This window comes from Halyomorpha halys, unplaced genomic scaffold, assembly GCF_000696795.3.
Source record: "Halyomorpha halys isolate HHAL.00 unplaced genomic scaffold, Hhal_1.1 Scaffold627.1, whole genome shotgun sequence".
In the NCBI taxonomy this organism is placed as follows: Eukaryota; Metazoa; Arthropoda; class Insecta; order Hemiptera; family Pentatomidae; genus Halyomorpha; species Halyomorpha halys.
The window spans coordinates 536089-550897 of record NW_027111080.1 but is presented as its reverse complement, the minus strand read 5'-3'; the positions used below and the strand labels follow the sequence as shown (position 1 = coordinate 550897).

Here is a 14809-nt window from a genome sequence, read left to right as displayed (position 1 = left end):
TAAATTTTATGTAAGTGTATTGAAAAGTTTCAACATTTATTGGTCACACCACTTATTTTGACTTACAACTACAAAATGTGATGAGCTTCTTTGTCCAATGGCTTTTCCATAAACTTCTAAAGTGGTTATAAAAAATTAACGACCTGACTTACAACTCTAAGGCTACAGGTGGGAAAGTTGTTTTATCTTATTAACATTAAAAAACAAAAATAAAATAAAAATAAAAAAAACTGTTTCATTAACAAAGAAATTTATCACAAGCAATGCGTTTGTATGAAATTGAGATTTCAAACTTCATTAAACATCTTGCATAAAAATTTAAAAACTACATCCTATCCTGATTCAGAAAGAAAAAGAAAAACATCACAGAACACTTATATAACACTGATTACTCATAATTTTACATATATTTTCTTTTAAACATACAGATAGGCTTAAGATATGAGGAAATTCCAAAGGAGATAATTTTGAAGAATATTTCTTTTTAAATTGAATTAATATGTTTGACGGAAACGTAATCTTGATGTGGAATCAGGTTGTAATAATATAATACTGAGATCATGGCCTACTTTGACTCTAAGCTTTGTCAAACATACATGGTCAGCGATAAACAAGACAATTTGTTGACTAAGTTGTATAAAAATATATATTTAAAATATTTTTGGCTTATCATTGTGAAGTGAAATTCACGGTACAAAAATATACAGTCGCTAACCATAATTTTTACAAAGTGAGTACATGTAAGAAAGAAAATGAAAGTAAAGAAATATAAAATCTACAAAATATAAACCAATACAGTCATTTCAGTCCAAGGCTAAAAAAAATTATATATATGACTGCAGAGTAAAAAAAAAAAGAAAAGAAAAGAAAAATATAGACTAATAACTGCGAACTGAATAAAGGCAGTTAATAATACTAAAAACATTAACAACATTGGTGACGATATAATCTTGTATACAATTGAAAAAAAAATTATTACATACTTGCACAACTATTGTACATAATTATGTACAAAAAGACATTTAAGTATGTAATAACATCCTAAAATCACAATAGACGTTTTAGCGAATAAATTCATAAAAGTTATAAACAATTTGTTAATATATATATCTATTTTTTTAAATTGTAATTATTTTTTCTTTTAATATAGATATATAATCCTAATTTTAAAAACAAATATCTAAATTTCGGTTAACATACAGTTTTAATATTTTACATATTTTTTTTTAAATTAAAATTTTTAATTTGTTGTGATATACAGTCTGATGACTTATTAAATAAAAAAAAAAAATGTTATGTCATATAACGCATCACAGCTCTGAGAGCGTAGAGTAGCTCAGCTTGCATCCTTGCTTCGAGGACCATAATATTCACATGCACCTGGAACAATGGAATAAGAGATAAGTTTGTTATTTTTTATATTTATTTATTTATACAGTATAAAAGCTGTTACACATGTACAAAAAGTACAAATAATTTACATTATTATGAATACAAACTATTTAAATTAATATAAATATAAATACAAATACATACATAAATATGGTATAAATTACAAACATAGATTGAAATTTAAAGTGTAGAGATAGAAATAATATATAACAAAATATAGTCAGAAATAATTAATACAATAATATAAATTTTTAAAAACACTATATAGATAAAATGAAGATAATAACAAAAATAAAAGTTTTTGTTCCTTATAAATATATATTTAAAAGGATAATAATAGAAAATTGCTTGATTTATTTGTATATATAGATAATGACTGAACATGGTTCAAGCAGATACTTCCAACAAAGACTTGGTATATCAACTAATTACTAGTGCAAATCAACTGATCAAACTGCGGAATTAATCCTCCAAGCAAGTTTTTGAACAATAGTAATTAATTTGGCTTCAACAATTAAAGTGATAATGAAGTTTATAGAACAAAGTCAAAAAAATAATAATTATTGTAAGAAGAAACCTTACCTTTTCACTATGTTTGAACTCTCGGAGAACCCTATCATAGTCCACCTTTGTAACCCTCTCTGGGAAGCAGCACACTGATTTAATAAATGCCTTTAGCGAGCGCTCGAGCAACTGATTCACTTCACCATAATCATAATCATCATGCCTGAAAAGGAACAATGTAAAACAGTGATTCACATGTTAACAGAATTACAATAGCAGATTAGGTACAATACATTTAGTAGATACAGCTAGTTACTAAAAATTGACGCTATCAGCAATTGTAATTGTCAAAATTATTGTAGCTTAATATCCAAATTTCTATTATAAAAAAACTAAAGTCCTTATTGAAGGAATAGGACAGAAATCTCCCTACAGGTTTCAGGCACAAAGGGTGGTTAGGAGAGGTCAGAATCAGTAATATTAATGGGAATAATCAGATAATGTATCAACAAGAAGGAAAAGCTTTAGGACTATTTTTGTTTTTCATTATGAACAACATTCTTGTTTTTTTTTTGGTTTTATTTTTTTAGTGTGATTCATTTTTAATAATTTTTAAATATCAATGAAAATGATTGAGGAAAGAAATCATTCACCTTAAGATCACATTAAAAAGAGGAGTAGTGGATGAAAGGGAAAAAATTAGCAATACACATAAATCTTTTCTGAACATTGAAAATTTGTTTCTGATTTTATATTTTTCAAAAATATAATTTTAACATTGATATGTGTGTTTTTAAAAATGAATCTGTTATATCATTATAATATACTATAAAAAAATAATTGCTCAAAAAATGAATGAAAGATATCTTAGTTAGTTAATTTTAATATAATTTTAAAAAACTTGTATATAATAATGATTAACATGTTGTATACAGCTGGGGAAATAGGAAATAGGAAAACATATAATTTTAATAATATGACAGGTGTGAAGAGCAAAAGGTTTGAAAATAACTAATAGAAAGAGCTGAAGCATTTTTTTTTAGGGGAGGGAGGGGGGAAGGTGTTCAACCAAAATCCTTAATGGGTTTTTTAGGCAACAGTTTATAGAAAAACTTTTTTTTTTTGTCATTTTGTTTTTAAAGACAGCATCTATATCGCACAGGATGCTTGATGTGTCACAAATTATAAAACAAAAAAAAAAAAGCAACAATGTTAGCACAAAATATAGTATTTATTTATTTATTCATTTTAGTGGATTTGGGATGATCATTTCAAAACAAATTTTTTTTTTTCAAACTTCATAAATCACGGAAATATGAGTGACTAAAACCTCAAATCGGTTGCCATTTTGAAATGAGACGACAGATGGTATTGATGTTTTCCGATGTCATCCTTGGGTGACCTGTGACTTAAGTGCTAAATCTAACATAAATCGGACCAATAGTCTTGAGGATATGGGGTGGGCGGTGCACAGAGAATGGACAGAATTTTTGAACCTTGAAATGTAAAATCTCAAATTTAGGAGCATTGATTTTTTTTTTTTGTTTACTTTGTTTAATTGCAAAGGTTCATTATTGAAAAAACAAATCATTAAGTTTAGTAAGATTGTACTTTACATTAACATAACACATAGCTGACAAGGCAATGGCGCTTTGATGAATTAATATTAATATTAAATAAAAATGTTATCGATCAAACATAATTAACTTTTCTTTAACAAGAACAACCGAAAGAAGAATAGGATAAGAAAAAGAATGTTTATTACCTTATCCCATACATGCATTGAATATAATTCCAAATGGCTCGTCTGAATCTAGATGTATCCACATCTTTTCTTCCTCCCATTGTATAATATGTTAAATTGTAGGCGGTTTTGAATTTTTCATCGAGTAAATTTCCAACATCGCTATATAGGCGATTGACTAGAGAATATCCATGATCGTCCCAAGAATAATCCTGAAAAATATAATAAATACAATAAATTATAAAATATAATTAAGGCTCTTCATTTCAAAACAGCACAGGAGAAGAGAGGGAAGCTATTTTTCTGTTTGACCCAAATGTGTATTTAATATAACATTTTGACTTGTTAGAGCTTACAAATAAAAAAAAATTCTTTATGTTATCTATTGTTCTAAAATCATATTTTTATATAACGGATTTTAAATTTAAATTAATTTCTCATGATACTCATATATGTTATCTGTAGCATATTTATTAATAAATTAAATTGTATTTCTATAACCAGAAGAATTGACAAAAAGTCAAAATTACCTGAACTCTGAAGGTAGGAATATCTGATGTTTCATCTCGTCTTGCGAAGTCTTCATAGATGAATGATGGATCTTCTACAAACTGACCTATACTTGGTTTTATAGGTGTCGTTTCGAGAGACGAAATTTCAACTCCTTGCACTTCTACTCTCTCAAATCTATAAAATAAAATAAATCATTAGTTATTAAATATGTAAGTAACAAAATAAAATTAATTAATAACAGATAAGCAAATGTGAACTAATAATTTCAGTTGGTAATCAAAACATTTGGAATATTTGATAATGTTTGGAAGAGAATAAAAAATTAAATGAAACCATACAATTACTAGATTATAAACAAAATCTGTGGGTGGTTTTTAGTAAGTGTTTTTTTATTACCAAAAAAATGTATTTATTAAATATTTTTTAATTACTATGCATTAAATATAAATTTCAAAGCATTTTAATAAAAGACCTATGTTATAATATTTTGATATTATAAATTATAAAGTTTTGATATTAGTACAATTTTATGTCATAACTTCTAAAAAAGTTTTTTTAAAACAGGCATTTCAATCATTGAACTTCAACTAAAAATCATTAAATAAATAAACATATTTAGAGTTCTAGTATCAGTTAAAGTTATGAATAAGTATACTTGGGTTTGGTATAAATAGTTCCTTGTTGTACAGGTTTTAATTTAATAGACTGGACAGCAATTTCTGGTAGGAATATCTGTTATTTCAATATGCCAAGATATTTAAATCTGTAATTTCAATATGCCAATAAGCAATTTTTTTTTTTGCAATAGTTGTTATGAGTATAAATACATAGAGTCCCTCAAACACAATATTTCTCTTCAAACTGTCAACAGATGGGGAACTAAAACTCAACAGCCTGTGTTTACACTATAGTGTTATAGAGCAAAATATAGATAACCTAACTTATTATACATTAATTATTTATACTATAACTACTAATTATGGATATTATACATTAAATCATTATGTACCTTTTTGCTCTTTCACTTTCGCTGGGTTCTTCACTCCTTTCAGAAAGAGATTTCATTCTTTCCATAAGCGTTTCTACTCCAACTTCAGACCAGCCGTTAGCACCTATAAAAATAATGAAGAGTCAACATCCTGATCGTAAACATTCACAGATACCTCAAAGCATATATCAGTTATGTAAATACCTACAGCCAACTATCGATAACCTAATTTTATAATTAATGAAAAATCATTTAAATTAAAAGTAATCTTTTAAAAATAATATGTAACAGGGTCCTGTTTCATAATGAACCTAATAGTATTAGCTCATAAATACAAGTACATAAACTACGAAGTACCAGTATTAATACTTTTTGTTTCATGATAGAGACGATGATGAGGAAAGTACAAGTGAGCACTATATAAGTTAACGAAATTGTACCCAATACAAACTACAAGGCAAATATTATATATAGGTGACAAAAGGGAATTAGAAAATGGTCAGGACTGCGGTACAAAAAAAAAAAAATATAATTTTAAACTATTTACTACTACCCACAATACAGGTTTCATCAGAGTGTGATGGGATGGATGGAGGTATCCACTACAAAACAAAGGAATTTGAATTGTTTTGATAGAATTTGAATCTGAATATTCAAAATTCCTATGTTTGGTAGAGTACCATATTCTATCCATCACACCAGTCCTGATGAAGACATAAATTGTAATTTGAAATATAGGCAAGCAATAAATAGAAGAAAAGTATTTTTGTTTTTCCTGACCATCTCCTTCTAATTATAAGACTAATAGTATTATTTTGTAGTTTGTTATGGAACAGAGACAAGGAAGATAATATCATTATCAAAGCCTCGTCTTCCTGTTGTATATCACTTTTAATCGGAGAATATCAACAATACAAATAAATTAATGTTAGGATATTACTGAGATATGAAAAAAAAAATACCTCAAGTTTCTCAAATACCATTAAATGACAAAGCAGTCAACGTTTCACCAATGCAGGCATCATCAAGACAGATGATTAGATCAGATAAATACAACTAGAGATAGCACACCTAATATCTAAAGTCTAAGAAAAAGACTTACCACATAGAGATATTTCATTGCTCTGAGACTGGTTATTTATTTATTGTTATATCAGAAGAAAAAAATATCAAAAAAAGATAAATGCAGACTAGATAATAAATAGCATATCGTATATCAATAGTTCTAAGAAAAAGACTAACCACATGGAGATATTAAATCAATCCGAGACTTGTTATTTATTTATTAATGGTTATGAGAGACATAAAGTTTTTCTTTTCTTTTTTGAGTCTTCTAATAATATCTTTTCACTATTTTTTTTAGGAGTTTTTATTATCATTAACATAGAGAGATTAACTAATGAACATGGAGCTAATTGTATTTCCTATATTATCACAATGGGAACGAAGAAACTGCCATGGATAAAGGAAGTATGATTATTTCTAAAAGTTCGTTTAATTTACAAATAACAAACATTTTCAATAAAATTTCAGCTAAAAAAAAATAAATGTATATTCAGAGTTATGGACTATCACAGCCTAACTCATAAGAAGTAAATAATTGCATTGAATCAAAACCAAGTTTATACAACTTTTGTAGTTAGGGATTTTTTTTTGTTTTTAGATGAATTTTATAATTTATGGTAGTTTTTGGTTAAACTCTCTCAACCAAATATTTTCTATAAATAGTAATTATTAATTTTTTATAGGTGTTAATTTTTTTCCTATCATAACTATTTTCACAAAATTCTCTCGTCTGAAATAATTTTTTAGGATCAGAATAAATAAAAACCTTTCAATTTGATATTGAAATATGATATAACGCACTAGCCATGCATTGAAGAGTCATATGATTGTTAGTGCACACTAAATGTTTTGAGATAGATAGGTAAATTATTCCAATGGTAGAAGAACAATTTTCCCCAAAATTATTTGTTTATTTTTTTCATATAAATAATATTTCTGGAAATGAAAGGGAAAATTCAGTGTTATGAACTAATAAAAATTGTAGATAGTTGACAGTACATTTTAATTACATTGTGTATAGTTTTTGATAACTTTTTTATTGACTGTAAGTTAGTTTGAAGATGGTTGAACGCAAACCTGACCATCTCCTTCAAAAAAAAAGTTTGTATTATATTCTTTCATTAAAATTTTACTTTATTAGTTAAAACCATATTACAGGATTAATGAACTATGTTACCTGGTTTAGCATTCCCATTGTTCTGTTTAGTAGGAGATAAGTTCTTGGGTTCTCTTTTCTCCTCAACTTCATCATTCACTCCACAGCCAAAAACAAAACTTGACAGAGAATGGAAATGAGCAAGCAAGACTATTGCATGGACAACTTCCGCTAATGACCAACTGTCTGATCCTTTCGTTAATTTCTGTAAAAAATCATAGAGATGAATTTTTCTTAAAAAAATAAAATGATAACAATAAATTGTGTGTGAAGCAAAAATTGAATACTTAGATCAAAGTAACTAATTAAAACTAAACAAAAAAAAAATTAACTAAAGTTTGAATAGTTCACACTTCATTAATAAAAATGATGGACTCAAGCAAGAATATAAGCCAAATAATAAAAGGTTTTAGTCGAGCTGTTTTGAAAAATTCTAAAATCCATATCTATCATCTTTTATCATTCATATTCTTTAATATTAATGGTAAATATGTTGGAATTATGGTGCTAGACAAAATAACACAATAAATAGCTTTATAGAGAATCAAATGAGCATTTTGGCCAAATTCTAATTGTTTTCGAAATAGAGGCTTGTCACATTCTTCCTCCAAGCCATTCAAACCTACTTTTTGGTTTTATATACGAATAAGTAAATATATTTAAATAGTGATATTTTTGATCTTCTGGAACAAGGTAGAGAGAATGTATATTTAATTAAAAATTGTCTAAGATAGTTAGTTTTTTAATCCTGTAGGATTTCAGAAAATGAGAATAATTTTCATTTTGTTTATATCATAATATTTTTGGCAAACATTTAAAAAAAAAAATTAAGGACATTAATAGTTATACTCCTTTTCTAATCATATAATGAATTTTGTTTTACTCTTTTTGTCTTCCTCACTTCATCATTTACAATATAATTTTAGAAAAGAAGTATTTATGTTATAATTTAAGTGACTTTCATATTATTTAAATTTCTTTAAATAAATAAAAATTATAAAATAAATGCATATTTGTTCAGATTTTATTGTACATATTTTGTCTATTTACGCTGCAAATTTTAGACTTATTACTGCATGAAAATAATCTTATTTTTGATGAATTAAAATTGAAAAAGGAAAGAAATTTTAAATTTTTAAGACACTATTGAAGTTCAATTCCATGATTCTTTAAAAATTGAATGCCTATACTTTGATTTATTTGTAACATGAGAGTCAGAGGGTATCATGTTTGATATTCTTATAATTTTTCCCTTATCAGTTGACCTATTTAATGTTATCTCTGGAACTGTACTCCAACAGCATTTTCGTGTCATAATGTTACTTTCATCATCCAAGTTGCCATATTTATCATCCTCATTAATTTTCTTTTTTCAAATTATTACGATAAGGAATCGATGGAATAGAAATCCAAGCTTTAAGAAATGAGGAATTTATAATATATTCAAACCTATATAAAGTGAATTTGAAGGTTTCTGAAAAAATATAGGAATTTCAATGAAGAGAAAAATATGAAACAAGAAGTAATATAAATGCTTTTCCATCGCTTTTTGTGATAAAAGGAATTTATTTTCAGCTAAAGAAAAAAATATTAATAGTTCACAGAATTGACTGAGTGCTCTCATATCTACTTTTTTTTTAAATAATATAAAAAAAAAATTAAATCTGTACTTCTACAACCTACGAAGGGTAAGGGGTGCAGTACTTTGTAAGGAAGTACTGTCGCTAGACCAACGGTTGTGCAAGGAGGTGATTTGGTCAGAATCACACTCGACCGACAATTTAAACCTATACAAAACCTTAAGTGTACCCACTTTATGAGGCTGTATGAACTTGGGAGGGCTCCCGAAACCACATGGCTGACTCAATGGCAACAGATAACATAGAGAACTTATTGTACTTAATAGAGATATGGCCTATTGACAAATATATATCACTGGTAGGCAATCAGATTCTCTTATGTCCATTTTGGTAAATTTTACAGGAAAAAGAAATAAATATTTTTTTAAAAAATGTATAAAGTGGCACAGATTTAATTCCTATAGTTTTAGAAACATATCACTAGCCTTGTAATGAATATATTAAAAATATCTACATTCATACATCTACATCTATCTACTTTCTTTACGTTTGCATTTCAAAGACTGATGGAGTTATAAAGTTTTCAATGCCGACATTGATATGTAGTATGTGTAGTATTTGGGAGGCAAATTAACTCATGTTTTTTTTTTGTTTTTTTTTTATTAAATAGTAAAAAGTAGTATCTCCAATTTTATTCAGTTACAAAAACATCAGGTTAGAAATAAATCTCATGCAATATCTTGCAGGAATACTTCTATATATATAAATTATATTATAATATTAAAGCATATCATAATTACTCTTTTATTCAAAATTTTCTGATTTTGCTTGGGTTAAAATTTATGTATTAGATAGAATACAAAGATAGTTTAATAAAAACAAAACAGAAAAAACATATAAACAAATAATTAATGAACATACCTGTATGTGAGTTTTATTCAGTAGCCACGGCCTGTGGGCTAAGATTTTATTTATCTCATAAAGGTCTCTAAGTTTCTGTGGGATATGCGAGAGGCCTCTAAGCCAGTTCTGGTCACCGCCCTGGAGGATGAACTCCTGTTTTTGGTGATTTATAAGGTAACTACACTGGTGGCGACCTGCAGCCTAAAATAAAATAAAATTTATTAATTTTCACCTTTCTTCAGAATATTTCATATTTAATTATTCTAAAAATACTCCATAGTAGAGTGAAGTAAATCTATTCAATTTTGAAACCTAAAGGACCTTTCATCCAAAACACTATGATCTTTTCATTCTTTTTAAAGAAGAAGTTCAAGCAACACAAACAATAGTAGTAAATGTAAAATAATTATTACAGAAAACAATAAAATAATTATAAAATTACAGCATGGTGGAGTGGGGGTAAATGTTACCCAAAATTTCCTTAGATGAGCTTTGAATTTCAATAATTTCCCATCAGAAAATACCTTTTCATCATTGTTCAAAAATATATATATTTTTTTAGATTTATATTACAATGCACCCTCAACTTTCATGTTTGAAAATTTCTTTTTTTAAATTCCAACCCAGTGGTATAGTGAGAGAGGGCAAGAGGGGCGCTTGCCCTGGGTGTTACTTCACGAGAGGTAACAAAATCACTAGAAATCAAAGTTAGCAACAGTAAAATTGAAAAAGTCAACAGCTAACTGAAACTGCACAAAGTGATTAAATGCTCCTTCTACTCTCCGTAAAGTCTTTTCTTCTAATAATAGACTCTATGTTATTTGTATAAAATTCACTTATTTTTCTAAAGTAAGGAGACACAAGCCAGAAATATTGTGATTGAAGTATGAGTATAAACACACGTATTAGTATAAATCATTTATTTTCTAATATCTTAAATCAGCTGCAGTATAGTTAATTGGATGGTTTACTTGTTATTTGTTGATACTTGTAACAGTCATTGATCACACAGAAAATTTATCATAGATTTCCCGTCAAAACAATCATTAATTGAGGTTTTGTTTAAATTGATAATAATATGTAGTTAATTAAAATTAACAGATATATAATTAAAAATATTGGGTACCATTTTTTAAACAATAGAGTTGATAAAACAGGTATGTGACATTTTAGGCGAAAAAAAAAATCTATACTTGGAAAAATAGTTCATACATTGCTTTCCAGGGTAAAATAGGTATAAGAAATCAATAAAAATTTTTTCTAACATTTATATGTTTGTACCATAACATAAGGTGTTCACCCCACTCTTATTTTCAATTATCTGGGGAAGAAGGGTTTTGAATTATAGTTGTGTACAGTGTAAAGTACTGTAACTATCAAATATAAAATGGTGGCATATTGGTAGAAAAATCTACACTATGCCACTGTTGCTTCCATAAGAAATTGGAGAAGGGATTCAAAAATTAAAAAAAGATTTCGAATTTTGTTGCATTTTATTTGTGAGTATTTAAAAGTGGACAAGACAAGAAGATGAAAAGCAGTTAAATTAAGAATTTCCATACTCTAAAGAGTGAATTATTGAAGGTAAGGTTTTTTGTTGTTGTTTTGTCCATTGAAATGAATCTATGAATGTAATCTGGAATTTCATTTTCAATTTTGTAATTAATTTTTTAAAAATTAATTTATTCCATCAAAACATCTAATTTTATGCATTTGATTGAAGTATTAATTATATATTATTAATAATAATAATTAATTATATGTGGACAGATATGGATATGGATTATATATGATTAATATTATTATTAACTAATTTAATTATCTTTAGAATTATTATTTTATTTTAATTTACAATAATATAATTTAATTTCAGGAATAGGGGGAGTTGATGAATGGAATAAATTACTAGATTGATGTAGCACACCTTATTTACATAATTCGCCCCAAAAAATTCCCCCGTTTGCATCAACTCATCGTCATTTCATCCTCAAATTGTTTTGATTAACGAAATCTAGTCCTCAAAGAACATTATACTTAAATGTTCAATCCCACATCCGTATGAAGACACAGGTCAGCTCTCTAGACCAGCTTTGTTTCAGCTGCAGCTGCATAAGAACGGCTATCACAAAATATGCTAAAAGATGCAAAATAATCTTTGGCTAATTGCTGTGGGTACATCCATTCTTTAAGATATTTGAACAGCTGTTTAAACAATGCATGCTAACAAAATAGGCAATTGCATAAAATTTTAGTCACTGGTAACATTATTAAAAATTATTTTACTGCCTTACCATGATTGCTATAAAATGCCTATAGTCATAAGGAAGTGGGCCGTCTCCTCTTAAAATAAAATGTTGCGTCCTAAGGAAGATGTCCAGGTAAGTTGGGTGATATCCCATCTCCTGAGTTATATGGTCGAGGCGATTATTTTGAAGAAAAGCATCGATGAAAAACATATGTGTCTGGAACAAAAAATAATGAAAAAATATTGTTATATATAAGTAAATGATTTTATTAAAAAAATACTGTATCACAGAATATTAAGTTCAATTATACATTGTTAAGTATAATTGAGAAGTATATAAGAGAAGGTTTGTGCCTACTTAATATGTTATGTAGACACAAACCTTCTTTCTAGAGTTTTTACTAAAAACAACATTGTGAACAATGTAAATTACCAAAAGTAAATTTAGATCCTTAATCTAATTATAAATGAATCCCAACAGAAAATTTTTATGACTTCATTAAAAAATATAATTTATGGCACTGATAAGTTAGTAAAATATTACTTCTTGATCATTCAGCACATTCTGATCTAAATATTTAAACATTTAACAAATTGATGTAGGAACATCATGCATGCTACATGAAATGTACTTCCTTATTTATTTGGATTGTAGGTGAAACAAATATATTGATATTCATCAGCAAATAGGATTCTGCTCTAAAATTAATAATTATGAAATGTAAATTTTAATAATGTAAACAAATAATATTATTTTTCAAATATATTTCATTTCTTCATTTTATGAAATTATTAATTTCATTAACAGTTTAAAGTAAACAAAAATTGAAGTTTATAGATAAGCATATACTTGATAATTTAATATAATTTTTAGTTAATATTAAATGTTATTGTTATATTTAAGTTTACCTTTTTATTTTATTTTTTAGTATTGTTTTTTCTTTCCTTTCAGCAGAACAATAAATATGAAACACGTTTTTGTTACTATAACTGTGATTTGTTATCTGCATTAAAATATTTAAATTGTATTAATTAATCAAACTTTTATCTCATGTTAATAACATGGTTGTAAGATTTAGCTTGTTTAAGTAAAGAAAGAATGTATTACAGTTAAGTCAACTGTTTTTCATCTTGGAATACTACTATTTCACAATGAACTAATGAAGTGATGGGGCCAATTAAAATAAATGCAATTAAAAAAGTAGCCAAGAAGAAAAAAAATTGTTTCCCTGCTAAAAAAAAAAACAATAAAAATTCTACTGAAGAAACTAATTAGAACATAAACTAAAAAGTTAAGAGACTTATCTGTACTGTATAAAATTAAAATTAATTACTTGAACACAATTAGATAAATGAAAAGAACTTTGTCAAAATTGCAACAAGATTTCATCATGCAACAGTTATAAAAATATATTGATATAAAAAAAAAATCGAATATTTGTCGATAGAATCGATAAAAATATTTTTTAGTTCTGATCGCCAAGGTAGCCAACATAACTGGACGAAATTGTTCATAATTACTAAACCAGCTGGGTTTCAACTCCGTATCCCCCCCTCTCTCCACAAATATACCTGATTTTAAATTTAAATTGGTTAATAATTTTTTTGATCATAAATTTTGTTTGCCTGATGATGATAGCCTATTAGTAAAATGGATAAAAATAAAATTTACTCCCATCATATCTGTATAATTAATATTTTACATTATTAAAAAAATTAGGTTGAATTTTTTTGAAGAAAGAAAATCTCTCACTGCTTTTTAAAATTCAAATACGAAAAACAATCGATATTGTAACTATACTGAAGGCTTGTTTAAACATAATACACTTATCAGCAAATACAAATACAACTCTTTCGAATCGAGTTAGAGGTTTAAAAAAGATCAGACAATTCAATGCCAAAATGTCAATTGATGGATTGCATTTTACTATTCGGTACGAAAGTTTAAAGTTATTAACTCGTAGGTTTTTTATTTCTCCCCTGTGTGTAGCATCTGCTTTCTAATTTGAGAACTGGTCTGCCTATCATTATTTACAAAACCGAATTTTCCTTATACCAGATAATAGAAGATAATACAAGTGAGGATAAATATTTCATTTATTTTTGTGACGTGTCTGTTAAGTGTTACATCTGCTAAGAATAAAGCATTTTTAAGTTATCCTTTTCTAGCTTGGAGTAAAGTTAAGGATTTCCTTAGTCCTACGCGACCACATCTCCACGCCCTCAAGGTGCCTATTGTTTCTTGGCTCACCTTCTTCTATTGTCGGCGGAATGGGCCTCTTCTTTATCTTCATTCTTTCCACTGCTTTGTTACTTCCTTTTTCATTGGCTTGTTTCAAGTCGTACTCAGGGACATCTTGTATATAACACAGAACAGTATGGTATAGGCGCTCTTTTGTTTCATTGTCGATGTTTTATTTTATGTAAAGTAAATTGTTTAACATATTTTGGAATCAAAGAGACACTAACTTTAATTCATTATTTATATTTATATTATATTATAATAATAACGTAGGGTTATAAAGTAGACCACTCTCCCATTGATAACCTTCAATACAATGAAAAAGTCAATTATTTTGGTGATGAGACTAATAAACTAAAGCAATTTTCCACTTTCAGAACAGATATTAAAATGTACGATTTGGAAATTATTTTTAATCATAGTAAAAAAACTTTAATTGTGAATAATATAACACTTTAATTTCAACAACATAAATTA

At 27.0% G+C, this 14809-nt stretch overlaps 1 protein-coding gene across 5 annotated transcripts in view; it reads right to left on the bottom strand.

The window, feature by feature from the left end:
* Sesn (Sestrin) overlaps positions 1 to 14809 on the bottom strand; it is a 265432-nt gene continuing 250623 nt past the window's right edge. For all 5 annotated transcript variants that reach the window (XM_014427229.2, XM_014427234.3, XM_014427232.3 and 2 more), the window contains 8 exons: positions 12137 to 12307; positions 9864 to 10046; positions 7384 to 7567; positions 5163 to 5265; positions 4171 to 4327; positions 3662 to 3852; positions 1975 to 2119; positions 1 to 1380 (listed from right to left, as the gene is read on the bottom strand). In XM_014427229.2, the coding sequence (XP_014282715.1) occupies positions 1294 to 1380; positions 1975 to 2119; positions 3662 to 3852; positions 4171 to 4327; positions 5163 to 5265; positions 7384 to 7567; positions 9864 to 10046; positions 12137 to 12307 (1221 nt within the window). In that variant the 3' untranslated portion in view covers positions 1 to 1293. The remainder of the gene's footprint in view (positions 1381 to 1974; positions 2120 to 3661; positions 3853 to 4170; positions 4328 to 5162; positions 5266 to 7383; positions 7568 to 9863; positions 10047 to 12136; positions 12308 to 14809) is intronic.